Consider the following 22,380-nt stretch of genomic DNA (forward strand, 5'->3'; position numbering starts at 1 on the left):
AATTACACCAACAGCGAATCCTTTGTTAACAGATAGAAGAACACGTTTTCTAATCGTTCTTGTCCTTGGCTGTATATTTACAAGGTCATGATGTGTGGGACAGTGGAGAAGACCTGCCTAACACAGAGACAACATACTTGGTTCACAGACTGTCTCTTTCACCAGGAGTCCAGTACTACACGAATGTTATCGCTTACGGTTTCTCTGGAATTCACCACACAGAATCATCTGACGGATTCAAAATTGACAATGTCAAACCGAGAGCAGGCATCGTGTTTGACGGAATAGGTACACACACTTCCCGACTATTGTTACTCTCTCGCTTGTTATATCCCAGTTTTTACAGAACATATTTCTCTCTATTAATACCATATTGAAAGCTGCTAAAATTACGTTTTCAGGAGTGCATGATCTAGAGTACCAGAATGCATCGGATATTATTGGAGCTAGATGGCATGCGTTTTTGGATACTGGATCTGGCATAAAGAATTACTTTTGGTGTGTCGGCAATACATCGACAATTTCATCAATTTACTCGAATACGGAATGCAGTGTAAGGAATTGGGAAAATGTTGGTATTCACATATCCGTTTCCAGACGTCTTGAGAAGGATTTCGTTGTTGGTACAGTATATTTTCATTTTACAAGTATATGTACACATCTTACAGATTTATACCTTTTTAAAACAGTGAAATACTATCCGTTTATTCATTTTGTATACCAACCATCTTGTTTGTAGGACAGCTCTTGAAATAATCTCAATACGACTCGGCCTCCGTGGCCGAGTGGTTAGAGCATCGCGCTCAAAACCACACGGCCTCTCACCACTGGTCGGCGCGGGTTCGAATCCCGCTCGCGCCTGTAAGTGAGAAAGTTTCCCAATTTACTTTCGGTGGGTCGGTGGTCTCTTCCCAGGTACATGGTATCTGGGTTCTCTCTTCCACCAATAAAAATGGGCGCCACCAGATAACTGAAAAATTGTTGGATGTGGCGGAAAACAACAATCAATCAATAAAAAAACCCATGGTAATTAACACTTAAGTTTATGCCTTAGATACCAGACTATTCATCCATATTTACATTGTTCTCACTTTATGTAGGAAGCATTTACTACAGTAAAGTGTATGCAGTAGACAACGTTGGATTTGAATCAGATATCGCCGTCTCTGATGGTGTCACAATTGACACATCTCCACCGCAACCTCAATATCTTTATCACACCGACAAAAACCTTCTGCTGAATCCTTCCTTTGAAATGTCAAACAAGTCCCTTTCAGTGGAAAATGTCGAAATTACCAACATCTGTACGCTCAGTGATAACTTTATTCCGGACCACTGGGTTCTGACCGCTCAAAGCTGTGCCTCCGTTTTGTCAGCATTGAAGAATTTAGCCAGAGATGGAAAAGCCTTTCTTTTTGTCCGAGGGAGTGTGAAGCAAGTTATTAATGGACTAAAAACTGGGGAACTTTATCGTCTTAACCTTTTCTCGAGTCACCTTTCAGGAAGAGTTGCATCCATCGCTAATAAGGAAGGGTTTGTTTCGATTGGGAAAATGAAACACGTGTTTCTTCTGTATTCAAAGGCTTACAGGAATGACGAGCACGGCTTATCTTCCTCTCGTGAGATTGTCTCCTGGCATAGACATACCTTTTATTTTACTGCAACTGATGTCACCACAGTTTTAGAGATTGGCAGTGCAGATGTCAAAACTGGTCTGTTTGTAGACCATGTGGCATTTGAACACGTAGAGAAGAATAAAAACGATAGTATAGACTCCCATGTGTCCGCCCATGTCGTTTATTTACATGAATGGGGTTCTATACACGGATCATGGAGTTTCTTCGAAGATTTCAGTCCGATAAGGGAATACCAATGGGCAATAGGTATATCAAATTTATACGATTGTATTTTGTAGGATCTTCCTATAAAATGTTCTGGTGTTGATGTTTAAGCATGTATGTTCTCTTTGGTAGGTTACACAAAAGGTGGTACACAGTTACAAGGTTTTACTAGTGTTGGACAAAATAATTTTGGAATGAATGCCAATGTTACCCTTGTCCACAACACGTTTGTTCACATAACGGTAACTTCATTAAATACTGCTGAACTCCTCGGAATATCTTATTCTGTTCCCATCATCGTTGATCTGACACCACCCATTATTTCCTATGTGTACGATGGAAGGTCATCAAGTACGTTTAAGTCCCGTATTGTAGTACTAGTGATAAAACAAATGCTGAACTTTTAGAAAGTTTAATCAAAGTCAATTTTATAATTAATCGTACTGATTTTCAATCACACAACTTAAGTTTAATTGACACATTGATGTTGATGACTATCTTGTATTTTGTTTGATATCCGACTGGTCAGAATTTTCATTCAATGTAGGTGGAGATGAGGATGCTTGGACAGATAGTGAAGTAGTCCTTAAATTTATGGTAACAGATGAAGAATCGGATGTTGATTATTGTGAATGGGCAATAGGTATAGCTTTATTTGCTTCATTAAGATATTAGTGCAATGAATGAATTTTTCCCGAGTTTATTTTAAAACAAAGCTATGAAATTTTAATTTTGATAGGCTACCAACCTCAAGGAATAGAGTTACAGACATTTGAAAGATTGATAACCAAAGAAACATTTTTTTCAAAAGACTTTGAATACAGTTTACTCGAAAATCGAACTGTATACTCGACAATCAGATGCCACAATCGTGCCGGATTATCAACCTCCAAATCGTCGGATGGAGTCAAAATTTCAATACGTTCACCATCAGTAGACCATGCAGAAGTAGTTGTTCTCCCGATGTCCATTACTGAGTACCAAGCTGGTAGTCATTATCAAAGCGTCAAAAACGGTGTTAAACTTCGGTGGTCTGGTTTTGATGACTACGTAGGAATTGAACAGTACAGGGTATATCTGAAATTAATAGTGTTTTAATTAGAGAGGTAAAATTAATTTATTTTCATCTTGCATTTCATCTGACATTTTTTTTTCAATTTCCAGATAATTTTTTCTGGTGATGGAAAGAAAATTGAAGAGAAGATGTCCTTCCCAATCGGACAAGATATGAAAACTGCAAATATCATGAATTTGGAGATGGTTGCAGGCCTGAAGAATATTACTTTTCAAGCGATCAATAAACTTCTTCTTTCAAGCAGCAACGTTCTGTACAACGTTACAGTTGTTAAAGATAAACCAGGAAAAGAAGGTGAGGGCGTTCAGATAATGGGAAAATAAAACATACTGAGATATTAAAGATGACTCCGAGTCAATCAAACGAGTATGCCATGTGTTTAACTTCTTGTGTCAGCCACTGAAGAGTTACTTATACATTTTCTTTTAATTTTCATGGTATTTGATATCGATGAACTTGTTGAAAAGTATATAAAACTCTAATTAATGTATCTGATTGTCTTTCAATATAGATGGGATACCTTTGAGAGTGACATGGCATGCCGGAAACAAAGAATTTACTGTATCCTGGGACAAAGTATTCACTTCCAAATATCCATTGTTCTACGAAGTTTCTGCGGGAACTGTTGAAGGCGGAACGAACATTTTACAATGGCAGGAGACCACACTATCCAGTATCACGTTTGATGTACCACCAACAATCACAAACCTGTCCAATTTGTCTGTCCACGTGTTTGTAAGAGCAATCAATGTCGGGGGAACTTACGAGGACATCAAGGGATTCATAAGACTTTCTAAATAATAATGTACATATTATCAAACTACTTTGAATGTTTTGTAAGACACAGGAAAACATTACTTCATACGCAACGTTTTCTCTTACAAGCTAACTGGATTTAAAAAATAGGAAATTATTTCATACAAACTCTTTCACAGGGTTTTATTGTCTTAGAAAGAATTCCAGTTTAGAGCAGAATAATAAAATTCGAAGACGTCTTCGTACCGAATTCAAAACACTAGTACGCATTTGTCTGTTTATTTTTAACTTTTGAAACGTGTTCTATTTTGTATATTAGGCGGCCTACGTTCCTAACCGATCTACTTGAACTTTATGCATGTTTTCTTAAAAACCCTTTGTATTGTTAGTATCACATGGGAATCCTTATTATATTTTTATCCTGTGAATTTAATATGTTTCGGGTTATTTTTAGTTTGCAACTTCAATTCTTTGTTGTATTCCAACAATATTTAATACTAATAGATCTAAAGATTTGCATGTATGTAATCAATGCAGCTGTGACATCAATTTTCCATTCTGTGACCTTTAAACTGTCCATGTAAACGTTTTGTAGCAACTCGGAATAAGATGGAGGTTCAAGGAATACGTGACATTTTATGAACTATCCACCATGTTACTTTGTATTATTAAATCAATACATTTATTAAAAGTATGGATATATGAAATGAAAAAGGCCTCAGAGTATCATTGGATGATTTCCTCAGCTATCTGGCTTCTAGTTATGAAAATAATTGTAGATCTTCCACTGCATAAAGTACTTTTAAATAATAAAAATCAAATACAGAAATTACAAGTTCTTGTTGTATTTGTATGATGCAAGTGTTTAAAACCTTGCTTTGGCAACATAGATTATAAGTGTTAGCATCAAAGCTCATTTCTGTCGCCTAGTGGAATCCCGACATATGTTTCCATGTACAATTTCGCGAAAGATAAACGTATGTATTCGTTTATATTGTATAAATGTAACTTGGTATGGGGGACACTCTCTTTGCAACCAAGATGGCACTGGTTTGTTTCTTTTTGAATTTTACATTGCACCATTGAGCACTTTTACGTTGATAGGCCTTCGAACTATGCCTATGAAATTGAAAATCAACGGAATTAAGTGGACGCAATAAAATACTGTATTGTCTGACAATTCCCCCATTATTTTCAAACAAAACGTAACCTTTATTTACAAGTAAAGTCCAGGGTAAAAAAAAACAAACAACCCCAATATGTACAACGATGTCATACGTGAAAGAAAAAACCGGTATATCAAGAATTTGTAAGATTTCTATTTCATTATGATTTTACTTGGGAGTTTTGCTTGATCCGCCCATCGAAGCGTAAAATGACTCTGGAATGTCTTACAAAAGATGAAGTCATGTCTCATCGATTAACATTTGGATCGTTATAATAGTTTACTGTATCGAATTCGATTGACGACAATGCTGCATGCCATATGGTAAATCATATTGTAGTTTTGAACATTTTATTAAATAAAAAATCGCAAATTTTATTGCATTTTCTTTTACATGACGCGACGTATACATGTAGTGTATGGAATCTATGCAACAAGCGCCCTTGGCAGGATTGACTTCAAAGTTGATCTTCCACTGCGAAGTGAATATCAGATCTACATAACCTACACATATCAAATTATAAGGAATGAATTTATCTTTATGGCTAATTCTATACGATGTAAAACTTATACGGTACCAATTTCGATGCACCAGATTCAAATAATTTCTCTTCAGTGATGCTCAACCGAAATTTTTGAAATCCAAAATAATAATACACGTGTAAGACTATTTTAGGGAAAACCAGAGTGCCAAAAAAAAAAGTGAAGTCCAAGGATAAGAGCTATGCATGAGGGAGATACTCCTTAATTTGGAAATGAATTTCTAAATTTTATCACAGCTATTAAGTAAACATCCGTATTTTCAAGCTAGTAACGAAGTACTTAGCTACTATACTATAGAGACCCTCGGGGACTTACAGTCCACCAGCAGAGGCCTCATCCAAGGGTGATAATGTACAGCTTATACGGTACCAATTTTGATGCACCAGATGCGCATGTAAATTGGCTTGGGACAGTTTATGCTTTTTATAGATCAAATCTTAACATACTTTATTCACTAATGCATATAAATATATGTGAATATCCAAGAACGTAGTGATGAAAACGAGTATGAAATCGGGAATTGTTAGTAAATTGCTTACATTAATCGCTGTCTAATTACTCTTTGTTTTATTGTAAGAAACTGCAATTAATGTTTGTTTCTGGATTACACAAATTATTACACATGTTACATCATTGACGTCTAGGCCGCCTGCCACTGGTTTATTTCGAAAGCAATATCAATAAAAACCATCAAATTTAGAATAAGAATCCTACTTTCTTTTAACGTAAGCACTTTTATTTTCTGCTTTTGTTTTAGATTGTGATCTACACGGCGTTAGTAAGTGGGAACATGATATCATATAGATCTTAATGTTATGAGTGCATTCTTTTAAATTTTGATTTTGTTATTAAAAGTTATAATTCAGTTTAAAGTTAGAAATTACAATATTGCATAATTCATAGATGCAAGTGGAATTATTTTCCATCTTCAAATGTGTAAATCTATAAGTAGGTAAGAACTAGGAGCACAATTCTTTGTTGTTATGAGGTCAACTTTTACTCCCAAGGTTCAAATGTGAATGAGGAAGACTAGAACAGAATATATATGCTATAGCTGTGCCTAGCTTCTACATAACCATTCTCGCAGTTTAACATGTTCAACAGCTTTTTTTCGAAAAGTGCATGGACGAAAACGACTGTATTCTTTTATGGCAAAATCCTTGTGCCGACAACAATTTACTTAAATCTCCCCCCACCTGCCTTCGAAAAATAAAAAAAAGTCCATATCCCTTCTTCTGAAAGCTAGTGCACCCTAATGCGGCACAAAACATACTAGTAGAATGTTATTTACAAGCCATTGGTGTGATGATTGGCTTGTTTGTTGATTATATTTAATCCTTTTTCAAACTGTGTTCAAATCTTCTCATTTGAAGTCAAAATCGACGTCAAAGATAATGGCGCGGAAATATCAAAAGTGAATGTGCATATCCCAAAATGTGAATTTCTTCGTTTTCGAACTCAAAAATTGTGCAATTGATTTCATTAAGAACACATTAAAGTCATTTTTAGGATGACTTTTGCGAACAAAATTTAAAAGTTTAGTAACATGCGATATGTACTTTAAAGCTGTATGATCCGATGTTTATGCCTTAACGTCTGAGTTATACACACCAAAAACTAATTAATCTGCTTTAAAGTAATTATGTACAAAAATGAAATAAGAGTGTAAAATAACTAATTACGAAGATATTTGATAATTTCATTTCTGTTAAACTTATGGCACAATCCTATTGTCAAAATTACAGATTTACACAGATACATGTATAAGTCTACACTTGACACGTGATCTAGGAATGGTCAAGCGACAGTTGCGTTTAAACATCGATTTGAAATCAAGCAATTCTGGTCAACACAAGTGAAAAAAATATGTATGTCTTAGAAGCTCATAATTACGTACATGCGATGAATTTTAAGCGTTTTTACAACGTGAAAATAAATCGTCGAAATTCGGATCCAATAACTAAGATTTGACTGAATTCTGTTTTTGTATCATGTAGTAATAAATTCCAAATAAATATAATACAATCCATCTTCATATACTATATAAATACCTCACATTGGAACTCTGCTATCATGAAATCCCTGAAACGTGGCAGCCTAGAATACAACATATAATCAAATCATGACAGAAAGAAGATCAGAAGAAACTGTGAATGTATTTTATATGTACATCCAAATAGTTTAAGGTAGCTCCATCCTTATGTGACTTATCAATATTAATGGTTAAAAGTGGAAAAACTGTATTAATTTCCACTCAGTATAGTTTAATTTAATTAATAACCAAAGAAAATATATATGTTACCACCTTTTTAAAGATTTCAGACATACAAAAACAGTAGTATACATCAACATCAGAAAATCACACATTTTTGTTAAACAGAATAATAAAAATAAATAAAAACTTGTTGAAATGACAAAATCTAAATATCAACAGTTTGAAAAAACTGATAATTCATAAATATGTATAGATTAATTGTGGATATTAGGTAAACCAATGTATAATAGACATCCAGTCGGAAATTCCAGTAGAGGAGTTATTGCCCTTGACAACATTTTTAAAATCATAATTAATTGATTATCTATAGGAAATATAAACTTTTTCAGTATTAATAGTTTACCAGATTCTTTATTATATCCAGTGAATAAAATTCCTCAGAAAGATATATTTCTATCATGCGCAAAGTTTAATTTATTAAGATTTTTGCAAAAACCTATGACATCACATGAGGATCGATAAACCTTCATTTCCCGTTTGCGTGTCATCATCGACACAGTATGTACATTACATGTTGGATTCAATTACCGATCGCTTTACTACTGTCACATTTGAATGGATCTTCAGAAATATATAAACGGGCTATTAAATTGTCATGTAAAGCAGAATACAGTCATCTCCTGTATTTAGCTACAGTGTATAGTATAAGACAGTAGGCAGAAATATCGCTGTCCAACATGTAAGTATTACAAAATGTTTTCTTTGATCGTTTCATATTTGTATAATATGTTGCTTAACTTCAAATATTCCTAGTAGTAAATCATTTTGATGAGCAATTACATGCGATGAGTGTTAAACGCTATTGATGGTCACCGTTAAACAGCACACAGTCATATCCTGTATATAGCCATGTTGTAAGTTAGTAAGGCAATAAAAGAAATATCGGTGTCGAACATATAAGTATTGCAAACGTCATTTTCTATGTTCTTTTCCTTTACCTATAATAGGTTGCTTAAAAGAAAATGATAATTCTAAATGTTTCCAGTAGTGTATTCATTTCGGGGAACTATTGCAGACCTTGAAACATGCTACTACACCAAAGGAACCGCTCCGATCTCCCGAAAAGAACCGATTATAGGTCAATAAGGCGCTTGATCGAGATAAAAGAACATCGCTCGTAATTTGACTCAATAGTGTACAAGGGTGGACAGTTCTGAAGTTCAAATCCGTTCGTGCAGTGGATATTCTTTATTTTTGTTTTATTTCATTTCACACCTCAGGTGTGAAATGAAATAAATCTACGATTGATGATTTTAGAAGATGTAAACTTTTATGAATGAAAGGCGAAGAAAACGAACAGTGATCAATCTCATAACTCCTATAAGCAATACAAAATAAAGAGTTGGGCAAACAAGGACCCTGGACACACCAGAGGTGGGACCAGGTGCCCAGGAGGAGTAAGCATCCCCTGTAGACCGGTCACACTCGCCGTGAGCTCCATATCCTGATCAGATAAACGGAGTTATCCGTAGTTAAAATCAGTGTGCCAAGAACGGCCTAACAATCGGCATGAAACACGTCGGATAGCATTTGACCCAATGATAGGTTGTAATGGCAAACTAGATCGTTATAACAACCATATAATTTGCGGAATGCTGATTTTAAACGAGACTGTTGGAACTCCTGCACCATCAACTTGTTTGTTAGTAGCCTGCTTTGATTTTCATATAGGAGTTTGATCACTGTTCGTTATCTTTGCTTTTCATCGAATCGATATATTAATGAAAATTGTATTCAATATTAAATGTACATGGTATATCCCTTATGTCAATATCCTCCGAACAGAGATCCAAGCAATAAAGTAACGGAGAATTATTGATCGTCAAGTATTTTTGGAAAAATCAATAAATGATGCGCACCGTTCTGGTAAACATGTAACATGCAATGTGGATTTCCAAGAAGTTGATTTTGTTAACAAAAATGAATGATAGACATTAAATAACCATAATACAAAAAAAGAATATATCGTTTTGCTATCAAATGAAATATGCAAACATCATCAAGTACCATTTTAACACAATTCTGGTGTGCCCAGGGGTCCGTGTTTGCCCAACTATCTATTTTGAAATTCGCGTAAATTTCATGTGAATTTCACATGAAAAGTGATTCACGTGAAATTCACGTTAAAATGTTCTCATGAATTTCACATGAATCACTTTCCACGTGAAATTCACGTTAAAATATTCACATGAATTTCACGTGAACAGCATTATATCACTTTTCACATTAATTCCTTGTGAAAATTTTAAAGTGATTTTGATTTCCGCAAGGAAATAATGTGAACGGTGATTCACATGAATTTCACGTGAAAAGATTCACACGAATTTCACGTGAAACTTCTTCATGTGAAATTCACACGAACAATTTCACACGAATTTCACGTGAAAAATTCAATTTAAAAATTTCACAAGAAAAGCGATTAAAGTGAAATATTCACACTTCTTAATATATTCAAGCGAAAAAACAATGAAATTAAGGTAAAATATAAAACGATATGGAGATTACGAAATTGAAGTTAGAGTACATTTATAAAATGTTGGCAAACGACCAATAAACTAGATCCTGCTCATGCCTCCTTCTCCTCGTTTAAATTTGCGAAATTATTAACTTGCATCGTAGTTCTGTACGCAGTATGATTACATGTACTTTCCACAACTGATTTATCTCCTTTCCCATTATTTTGTGTCTTTAGAATTAAAAAATAAATTAGATTTCCCATCACCATAGATATTAATGGAAGCACATTTTCCAACTACTTGAAGAATCACAATATTGATACAGTTAAAACATGCAACTTCAAAAACACGAAATTTTCTAAACGTGGAAAAGTACTATTTTACTGTAAAATCAGAGAGAACTATGAAATAAAACTAATAAGACCATTTGAAATTTCCAATTGTGAAAGTAGTAAGAATATTTGCCCACGCTTTAGAAATTCAAACTGGTAGATATTCAAAACCATGTATTCCGAAAGATCGTTGTTTTGGTCAGTTTTGTAAAACTACTGAAGATGAGTTACATTTTTTTTATATCGCTGCTTTATGATGTGTGTAACAGGCTACTTGTCGGAGTGCACTTGGGCTGTTTACATACATGTGATTTGAGGGTAGGATTGTGCAAGTGGGAAAAAATGTCATGGCAAATGTTTTCCGCTGTCGGTAGACAAGGCGCTGGTAACGTCATTTCAGATTTCCGTAATTTGGCATCAATTTTAATTATCCCCCCTTATATACATCGAAAATGTATTACCGGTGTAATACCCTGGAAGCTGGTGTATGCATAAAGTTAGACCTACTGGAAATTGCTGATGTAGAAATTTCTACACGCATGTAGAAACGAAAATTTTCTATCAGCCGTATTCACCATCCCGAATTTGTAGATCATCAATCGAAAGGAAAACACAGATTTCTAGCATTCGGAAGAAAGCGAAAAACATAAATAATCCTCAACATTACTGTTAGATAACTTTTAAAAATATATATATAAAGCTTTACACTACAGTCAGATTCCGGTAATATTTACAAGGCTGTGACGTCACACTCGAGTAAGCTGTCTGACGTATGCAAGACAGCGAATGTAAAAATATATAGGAACTCCATAGGTAAGATGAGATAGAGTATTGTAATCATAAATGTTCAGTGTAAATTCAAGCCATTAGGCCTATTACACTTATGTGATCTAAAGTTCCGACTGCAACCGCTTATTTCAGACTGATGAGAATTACTTTAGACGGGGTACGTCAACGAATAGGCACGACAGTGAAAATACGGAAGTCACTTCGGGGACGTGTCACAGAATTGCATAGCTCTACACGGTTTGTTAATCTTTCATTATTCATCAGAGAACATGATAATCGTAATTCAGAACACAAGTTTTATAATTTAATCGATATATATATATATATTGATTAGGGGTGCTAAGTAACGTTCTAACCTTTATAGAGGCATCATCGAGATGGGCTGAGTTTTACTAAACTTCGTAAGTTCAAGATTTCATCGTAACCTTAACTTACGATAAAAATCCGTCTTATCAAACTTCATAACTTAAGTTACGTTAAAAAAATCATCGTAACTCCACGACAGCCTATGGGCTATCTTAAGTTAACTAAATAAAAATGGCTGCCCTCATGCTGTTCGATGTTCCAGAGCATTTTGAGACAAAATGAAAACAAACCTCTGCGTCCTCGTTGAAATTTTAGCGACAGAAGCGAAGTTCTCACACTGTGACAAATATAGAACTCATTGAACGCTGGGCTATAAGTTTCCAAAAACACGTAATCACTGTGGAAATTTACCAAATTTTCACCTCCAAGAATACTTTTTAGGATACCACAGCCATATTTTGACACGGGTTTTAAATCGAGTTCATTCTCCACACAATAAATAATGACATGTGACGTCATATTCTATGTTTTGACATCATAATGCAAATGATGAAGTGGCGGATGTAATATTGAAGAAACTGTTCTGTGCAACATAAAATACAAACCGCATCTAAAATCAAAGGAGCAATATATCTCTCTCTCTGTCTCTGTCTCTGTCTCTCTCTCTCTCCCCTCTCTCTCTTTGTGTGTTACTGTTTGACTTGCCGAGCAAATAAATACACCATATCAACGAGTTGGATAAACCAAAATATCAAAACACGCAATTATAGATATCCTCTATATATATATGTGTGTTATTTTTTTGTGAAATTTACGCAAAATTGACATCATCACGTTAAAAAAAGTCATTAAAAAGTCATTAAAAAAGATATTTATTCGCGAGGCTTGCTGAGCAAATAAATACACCATATCAACGAGTTGGATAAACCAAAATATCAAAACACGCAACTATAGATGTTTTATTTATCTCATACGTCTTCTTTTCGCTGAATTTTGAGATGATCCCCAGTATGATAAAAACAGCTGATTGAATTTGTTTTGAATCCGTGGCTCAGACGTCGTGATTTATCAGGCCTCCTTACGCGAGAAAATAGTGCGCATATAATCCATCCAATACAGTACAAAAGGGCACTTTTATAAAAGGAGTCATGGATGAAAATTGTTTCAGAAGGGATTATAGTTTATAATGGTTTTGCCATTCCAACAAAATAACAACTATTGACCGAGTATTTATTTTTTGACGTAGGCCTGACCTTCTGATAAAAGTTTGATGTCAACGTCTTTTTGAAATAAACATGTATAGGCTAACAACGATCAAGGAAAGTGATATTTTAATGCAGCGTTCAACAGTTTACAATGAAAAGTAGAAGTGTTTGTGCATTTGGATTTTATTCACATGGTTTCTTTGGATCTGAGGTCGAGAGGAAATTCTGAGGCATTTTAAGCATAGTAAGTAAAGCTGTTGAGATTTATCACATTCAATATGGCTCCAGAGAAAAGAGACTGTGCTTGTGAATACTTTAGACTTGTCCAGTAGATGGTTGATTCCTTGTCGATGATAATAGTGTGGACATCTTTTTGTTTTCTGCCATTCTGGTCGTAATTTTTGAGTAGTTATTGATCGAGTTGACATTTTTATGGCCGGTAACTTGCATTATATGTCAGTGGGGGCAACATCATTTTAATTTTGCTATAAAAGAAATTCTAAATAAATTCTGAATAACAAGTTTTACACTTTATTTTATGCATCGATATACATAAACACAGAGAATATGTCATCCAAGCGGGGACAGTGTCAAAAGTAGTTCGGACCGGAAGTGCTTTATCAAACGGGCGTGTGATAAAGATAATGGTTTATCTCACTTGCAATATACACCACACGTATGAGATAAATTAATTTACGTGACCTCTCCCGGGCCCCATTTGTGTGCCTGCACGCCAAAAATGAGCCATGCTACTATACATGCTAACAAACTCTGTATATGAAATTCTACTGAGGCTTTTGAATTATAAACATGAGAGGAGGGATCCTAACATGGTAGGTCTACATATAGCAAATTATTTTTATTTTATTATACGCAAATGCTGTAATATATTTATTCATTGTATTAGATATTCGGATTTTGTGTAGTTCTAATTTGTTCTTTGAAAAATACTCCAACGCTACACTTGGATTATTTTACATTTATAAAATTTCAGGATTGCTATTAAACGGAGATTTTGACTATTTTTCCCTATATCCCAATTTAACAATAATGTGTAGGCGAGGGTCAGAACGACCGTCCCCCGAGCTTGAAATGAAGAAAATGAATAGTTATATCGGTCTACATATAGAGATAGGGATACACAATATCCACCCCCACCCCCGAGTTGGTAGAACACATAGGCCCTATTTGTCTATTTTGCATATGTACTTCCACTTTTAAAATACTAAGACACGTTTGATTTGTCTATAACGACCACACAGTGTACATCATTCCGCAACCAAGAGCAAAAATGTACATTTTCTGGTGTACATCTTCTACACCCTTTACAGGGCATGTGTTGTTAAATGCACCGAAAAATTCAATATCGCTGGAAAATGGTGAGACGGAAAATTTGCAGGTTTTTCTCTTCGTACATGTACATGTGAAGTATATATATTAAGAGGATGATTCCAGCTATGTATTTTACAGTGTATGTAGTCATTTACAATAGTTTGTTGATTGATTGTAACTTGTTTAACGTCTCTGTCGATAATTTTTCACTCATATGGAGACGTCACCAAGACCGGTGAAGGGCTTCAAATTTAAGCCTATCCTCGGCGCTTACGGCCATCGAGCAGTGATAGTTCTTTAGCGTGCCACCCTACTCTGACACGGGACATCCGTTTAAAAAATAAGGTCATCTCCGAGGACCCGTGACAATCACACCTGATGCCGAGCGTTTGGAGATGGAACTGTTACTATCTGTTTTAACGACTTAGGTCTGTCGTGGCCGGTATTCGAACCCCGACCTACCGCATGCGGGGCGAGCGCTCTACCTCTTGGCCAAAGAGGCGGTTGCAATAGTTTATGAAATTGAAGTTTCGTTTTCATATACTTTTTACAATAGTTTGAAATGTATTTTAAAAAGAATATGAGTACGATTGATATTTCGTATGCAATCATAAAAAACAAATATATTTTTGTACAAAAATATTCTTAGCTTTTAGTAATTATTTATTTTGAACTGTATTTGCTTTAAAAAATTGTTAAATCTCAAATGAGGACCTCATCAGCTGTTGAACATCCATATTGAATATAGATGTACTATGAAGTACTGAAAGCGAAAGTGACAAATGCACTTGCGCACCGTCAGATCGTAAGTTGCGAATATTTCGTAAGTTAAGCTTACGATGGAAACTTAAGTACACGTTAGTAAAACAGAAGCATCGTATCTTAAATTAAAACGTACGAAATTCTTAAGTCAGAATTTCTTGCGTAAGATAAGAAGTTTAGTAAAACTCAGCCCAGGCACGTTCGCGTTGAATGGGGGGGGGGGGGTAACAATGTCCATCGTTTGTCATATATATCGTAATGTCAATAAAATATATATTGGTTGCTCTCCCCCTTTAACAATAGTTTTAAATGAGAAGAATGTAAGCTTGAAAGCTCTGATGAAATAGTAAACCCATCTCACTTTGAAAAACGATGATAATAATTCATTTGAATACTGAATATTAAACAAGTATAATACTGTTCAGGTAATATCTAATATTACGTACAGATTTCAGAATTTGAAAACAAGATCTCTATCAATGTATGAATAATTATATGTTTCATAATATGATGCAATATATGTGGAAGCAATTAAAAAAATATTTCAGAGAAACATGGCATTTTGGCAATATCAATGTCAATCGTTTCATTTTAAGCAATGCATTTATATAGATTTAATCCAGATAATGAGGAATGCAAAGTCATTTTCAAATTTCTTCTTGACTAGAATATGACCATTTGAAAACATATTACATGACTTTCTTCTGTACCTGGTCACATGGTCATCGTATATATATAATAATTATAATATATTCTGTATCATAATATATAGAAGGTTATGTTTCTTTCAAACACAAATTATTGATAATTTTGCAACTTTTTTTCTTCGTTTCTGCTACATCTACATGCAATTTCATTCATAGTATGTGTACATAAGGATTAAGATGACTTATATATTGAACAGTCCTTCTAATACATAAATATTTCTTTTTCAGAGTTTAAAAGAAAGAAAAAAGACAATGAAGACAACCATGTAAAAACAAATCCAATCAATTAAATTATCAGCAGATTGAATACAGAGTTGTACTCCTTTTTGTGTTCATCTGAACCCGAGATTCAGGGTATCAAAATATCCATGTATGATTTAACGTTATAAAGTTTATGTTAAATGCACGTGAATTTTACGTGAAATTCATGCGGTATGAAACGCGTCAGACAACAATAAACCCAATAATAGGTTGTATTGGCAAACTAGATCGTTATAACGACCATATGATTTGCAAAATGTTGATTTCAAAACAAGCCTTTTGAAACCCCTGCACCATCAACTTGTTTGTCAGCAGCCTGCTTCAATTAATAAATGCAAGGTGAAGATAACGAACAGTGATCAATCTCATAACTCCTACAAGCAATACAAAACAGATAGTTGGGCAAACACGGACCCCTGGACACACCAGAGATGGGATCAGGTGCCTAGGAGGAGTAAGCATCCCCTGTTGATCGGTCACACCCGCCGTGAGCCCCATATCCTGATCAGGTAAACGGAATTATCCGCAGTCAAATCAGTGTGCCAAGAACGGCTCAACAATCGGTATGAAACACGTCAGACAGCATTTGACCCAATGCGAGGTTGTATTGACGAACTAGATCGTTATAACGACCATAGAACTTGCGAAATGCTGACTTCAATCGAGACTGTTGAAATCCGTGTACCATCAATTTGTTTGTCAGTAGCTTACCTCGATTTAAAAACTGACTATACCCATAACAAGCTCTTGCATATCGAATCAGTTGAGATATATAAACACCATATGCAGGTGATAATGGAATATTGCTACATAAATGTGGGAAGTAGACGATGGAGAAGCTAAAATCATAGTTGAGTTGTCAGTTTGCCGTAATGTCTACTTTCAATAAAATATCTAAGTATGAAGCAGAAGTGGACAACTTTGTGGTGTCCTTTATTCAAGCTCACAGGGATATATAAAATCGACATATGAATGAAAGCTATCATTGTTAATAGACAGAACATCATCGATATATCTGAAAGTCGAATTGAAGGTCACAGCGAGAGATTTTTTCTTCTCACGTAGAAGTTTTTGAATAAATTCTGCTTCATATGAATATAAAAACAGGTCAGCTAACAAAGGAGCACAATTCGTGCCCATGGGAATTCCAACAGAATGCTGGAAGACCTAATCACCAAAGACCACGAAGATATTGTCAATGAGGATCTCTAGCATATTTTTTATTTCAACTTCAGAGTACTTGTGCGTGGAATCAGAGTGGTGTTTAACAAAGTAAGTTTTTGAATATGTGAAGAAGTAAAGATAACGGACAATGATCGATTCGACGATCCAAGAAAGAAATACTGAATAAAAGATAAAAATAAGGGCAAGCACTGACCCCTGGAATTCGCATAGGTTGTATCGGGTGACGAGTTGAAGTAATTATCACTTGTTGACTGGTCATAGTCGCCGTAGACCACATATCTTGATCAGGTAAACGGAGTAATTCGTAGTCAAAGTCAGTGTGAAAGAACGGCCTACAATTTGATATGCAACAAATCATGCATCATTTGACCCAAGAATAGGCCGTATTGGCAGCTTCTATTTGCAAATTAGATTATCATAACTCCAAATAATTGACAAAATGTTGACTACAAGATTGTTGAAACCCCTGTGACATCCAGTTATGTTTTCAGTAGCTTACCTCGATTAAAACATTTTGCGTATCAAATCAATTGAGAGACAAAGGCACGATGTGAAAGTGATAAGGACAAGCTGAAGCCATTTGATTTGTCGTAATGTTTTGCCGTTAGTTTGAAATCTATGTTCAATAAAATATCTAAGTATGGAGATTAAGGAGGCGCTGTGTTGTACTATGTTTTATTTCTATTTCACTGGGATATATCCAGTCAACATATGAATGAAATGAGTATTGTTGATAATTAATCATGTCAATATACAGTACACTACACGAGTTTTATGCGTGTTCCACGCAACGCAGTGGAACAATTTTGTCCAAAACAGGGTATACTTTTATAATTGTTGGCACCTTTGAAGTTATATTTTTCTGAGACTTTAAAGTCTTCGGAGGATCGCCGTGGATGCCTCCGCGCATCGCCGTGGATATCACCGTGTATCTCCGTGGATGCCACCGTGTACCTCCGTGTGATAAAGATCCCACCTTGCTCAAAAGCCCCATTAAGTCGTTAAATTATGTAGAGCGAAAACAGACAACAGGGACATTTCGGGAAACAACTAGCATATATTGAAACGAGTCCGTTAATATATGACAGTCTTCAAGACTCTTCGTATTCATGTGCTATGGTAGGAAAATGTCGGGTGGTGAATATTAGTGTTTTGGATTTAACTTTTCAATGTTTATTGGACACTGGAACGATGGTTTCTACTATAACTGAAAGGTTCTACCGGAATTACATTGAACCGCTTGGGAAAAAAACTTTGAACCCGACATGTCATTTGCAACTGAAAGCTGCTAACGGAGTAACCGTTCCTTACGTTGGACACCTTGAACTACATGTTAATTTCAATGGAAATATTATACCTGAGCGTGTTTTCTTAACAGTGAATGACTCCAGTGTTGAAAATACACGTAAACGGAAGGAGGCCGTTCCGGGGATTATTGGAATGAATATAATCAGTGCATGCAGATATATTCTAGGTTATGTTGGTAGTGACAGATTTTTAAGTGAAGCATCTATGACAAAAGATGCGGGTGAGAAAAAAGTCTGTGGTTTTGCGAGAGTTCTCGGAACTGTACCAGTGTATAATCCTGCAAATACCGCTGTAGTGATACCATGCACAGGACCACATATTGACTGCAATACTTGAACTCAAATCACAAAAGGACAAATGTGAGTTCGTGCAGCTAATGTTGGTAATGAGGACATTTACGTTAAACCACGTACTATGATCGAGACAGTGTCCAATGTGAAAATGAACGTTCTGACATTGGTTTCAATCGTATAGGAAATGTAGAGGAACATTCGATGTTTTAATGGGTCATCTATGTTCTCAACTATGGACCTTACATCAGGATACAATCAGCTGTAGCTGATGAAGATAAGGAGAAAACCGCTTTCACTGCTCCTTTCGGACTATACGAATTCAACAAAATGCCCTTTGGACTTGCAAAAGCACCTGCGACATTCAAGCGTCTCATGCAACATTGTTTCAGAGAGGAAGTGTTCAACATTTTATTAGTATTTTTAGACGACATCATAGTGTATTCTAAAACGTTGTATGAACACATAGATTGCCTTGAGAAAGTGTTTGATATTCCCCGCAAGCATGGATTAAAGTTGAAAATGCGCAAGTGCAAGTTTTTGCAATCTTCTGTGAGATACTTGGGCTATGTAGTGAGTAAAGACGGAATATCCACGGACGACGATAAGATCAAATGTATTGAAAACTGGAAAGTGCCCAATACAGTGACAGAATTGAAATCATTCCTTGGCTTTGTGGGATATCATCGCCGTTTTATTCGCAACTTTCCCCAGATCGCTGAACCGTTATTGGATCTCTCTAAGAACAACATAAAACATCCGAAAACAAAGTTAGGAGATAAATGATCCAAGAAGTGTCAGAGTTCATTTGAGAAACTGAAGACCGTCTTATCTACGCCACCAATACTGGGCTATGCGGACCTCACGCTACCATTTATGATGGAAACAGACGCTAGTATACATGAACTTTGGGGATGTTATCCCAGATTCTAAATGGACGTACGGTTGTGATTGCGTATGCCAGTAGAACACTGAGACCAAATGAGCGATTAGCAAAGAACATGAGCAGTCTAAAGTTGGAATTACTAGCTCTTAAGGTGGGTCCTTAGTCCTAGATTTTTGGGGTTTAGGTAGCATTTTTTGGTTTGGAATCAATAAACTAACATTTAGAGTAATTAAAAAAGGCAAAACAGTTAAGGATTTCCATATTAATTTTCATTACATACACCACTAAAGTCATGTACCCCGATGTAGATTTTTATGAAATTCATTGGAAACAGTTATTTGTTTTTAATTTAATATAAAAACAACAAAATATTTTTTGAATTGCATTTATTTATCGGGAAACATGTCAATAACTAAAACACATGTCATTTTCAATATGTTCATCAAGTTTTAGAATAATATGTACAAAATTATTGAATTAGCGTTATTCTCCAAAATGTTAAAAAACAAACAAATGTGGACGCACTTTCCTTATAGAATGGTTTACATATCATTTTTTCTGTTTATATTAGTAGAGTTACATCTGTTATAGTTATTCATGGGAAAAAATCCATACCTTTCCTTAATAATTTCAAATCTATAGCTTCCAGATTATGTATACCCCCATCAAAAACTGAAGTATGGCACCATACAGCTGAGCTATTTAAAATCATTCGGGATTAAAATTATATGTAATTTCATGAAAAGACACAGATGATGATTCCTTATCACCTTGGTAAAATATTTGTCAAAAATAAAGGAAATCTATCGCATTATGGACTTGATAAATAATTTAATGAGAACAGAGTTATTGTCCTTGTATTCAATATTTTGAAACATATTATTAACTATTCAAATATAACTAAGACTTTTGAAATATTTTATGGCTAACAAGATTTTTTACAATAACTGTTGAAAAAGATTCCAACAAAATTTATGTTCCTATCATTATGCCGATGCATTATCGAGGAAATTAAAGTTGCACAGTCCTCGGCGATTTTTATCGAATCTGCAGATGTGTCAAAATCAGAGACTTTCCCTAGCTACTCTAACTCTGAGATGAGAGACATGCAATTGAAAGAAACCATGATCAACAAGTGCAAAGAGTTTATTGAAGGAAAGACTGTCCCGAAACCGAGTTTTTCTTCTTCAGAAAACAAAGTAAAAAAGTTCAGGTGTTAATGAGACATCTAAAACATATGGATATTATTGACGGTGTTATTCACAGGAAGATCAAAGAACCAAAATTAGGGGACTTGAAACAGATTTTACTTCCAGAAGTTTAAAAGACTTAGTGCTAGGGAGTCTTCATGACCAAAACGGACATCAAGGGATAGAGAAAACATTCAATATGATTAGACAACGATGTTATTTGCCACCGATGTTAATGGACATAAAAAAACTACTGTAAAAAGTGTGAGCACTGTATAGTTTCGAAGATTCCACCACCTAAAGTGCATACTAGTATGGGACACCTTACAACATCAGAACCATTAGAGTGTATTGCTATAGACTTCCCCGTGTTAGAAAAATCTCAGGGATTACAAAATGTGTTAGTGATCACAGACGTATTTTTAAAGTGGACCTTAGCCGTTCCTACACGAGACCAGACAGCACAGACAGTCGCCAGAGAATTAGTGAACGAATTATTCTTCAAATTTGGAGTATGTAAGCTCATTCATTCTGACCAAGGAAAGTGTTTTGAGGCGGAGATTATCGTACAACTTTGTGTTCTGTATCGTATAAAGAAGACACAAGAACGGCTTATCATCCACAGGGCAATGGACAGCACGAAAGATGGAATAAGACTCTACACGATTTACTCAGATCTCTACACCCAGCAAGAAAGAAGAGGTGGCTGGACGTCGCGTTCTCGTATAATGTTACACCTCATGCATCAACTGGATACTGGCCGTAATTTGTTATGCTAGTGGAATAAAGAATGTGAATAGGGTGAAATTAAAACCGATTTTCAAGGACTTTTGATGTGTTTTTACAAATCATTGGTAATTATGATTTTGTGAACTCAAATTATATTTTTTCATATAAACTTCTATTTGTATTTAATGTTTTTAGGTGTGATGTTTCTGTAATCTGAGGAGAGATTAATAATTTTCCAGTGGAGTAGATGATAGTTTAAATATGAATTTTTATATGTATTTATTCGTTTTGATAATTTTTCATTTATCGTTTTGCTAAATACAATCTTAAAATTCAATTTACCGTAAGTTCAATTGCGCATCTGGATTGAGTTGGCGGAGTAAAGTTTTATTTCATTGGTTCTTTGATTTCATCGGTCATTTAATATTTCTTTATTTAATAATAGTCTTTCAGTATATGTATAAATCTACCGCGTTTACCTATGTAGTTAGAGCAGTAATACGTTTTGAAGAGTTACTATCAGCTGATATCTTCCGCATCTTATGGTATGTTGTTTCTATATTTAAGTATATGTTTCATTTCCATATAAAGAGCTGATATACGTAATTATTTTGGTTGCAAGTTCTTTACTTTATTGTAATTTTGCTTTCAAACTCGTAATGATTATATGAGTCTGTAAGATCTTAATCTAAATTATTTACAGAACACATGTACACATTCTTATAAAGTATAATATTCTTCTAAAACGCTATTACCAATATTGCATAATCCTGCTATATTCACGATAATTCTACACCTTTAGAATTTAATTTTTCATAATTTATAATCTTTCACATTTTTACAGTGACAGAATATGCGTACATTCTTGATAACCTTTTCAAGCTAACATACAATCACCATGTGTTGACGAATCCGTCTCATTCCGTGGATCCAGGGCCTCATCCTGTTGTGTGGTCTAACTACAAAGACTGGAATCTGGCAGAAACC

At 35.0% G+C, this 22,380-nt stretch overlaps 1 protein-coding gene across 1 annotated transcript in view; it reads left to right on the forward strand.

The window, feature by feature from the left end:
- The window catches only part of LOC125675332 (uncharacterized), a 42,976-nt gene extending 38,475 nt beyond the window's left edge, over positions 1-4,501 (forward strand). The window contains exons 49-56 of the mRNA XM_056159797.1: positions 85-288; positions 402-623; positions 1,101-1,883; positions 1,974-2,192; positions 2,389-2,484; positions 2,581-2,912; positions 3,006-3,210; positions 3,428-4,501. Of these exons, the coding sequence (XP_056015772.1) occupies positions 85-288; positions 402-623; positions 1,101-1,883; positions 1,974-2,192; positions 2,389-2,484; positions 2,581-2,912; positions 3,006-3,210; positions 3,428-3,717 (2,351 nt within the window). The 3' untranslated portion in view covers positions 3,718-4,501. The remainder of the gene's footprint in view (positions 1-84; positions 289-401; positions 624-1,100; positions 1,884-1,973; positions 2,193-2,388; positions 2,485-2,580; positions 2,913-3,005; positions 3,211-3,427) is intronic.
- The last annotated feature ends 17,879 nt before the right edge of the window (positions 4,502-22,380 follow it).

The sequence above is a fragment of the Ostrea edulis genome, chromosome 3 (genome assembly GCF_947568905.1).
Source record: "Ostrea edulis chromosome 3, xbOstEdul1.1, whole genome shotgun sequence".
Classification (NCBI taxonomy): Eukaryota; Metazoa; Mollusca; class Bivalvia; order Ostreida; family Ostreidae; genus Ostrea; species Ostrea edulis.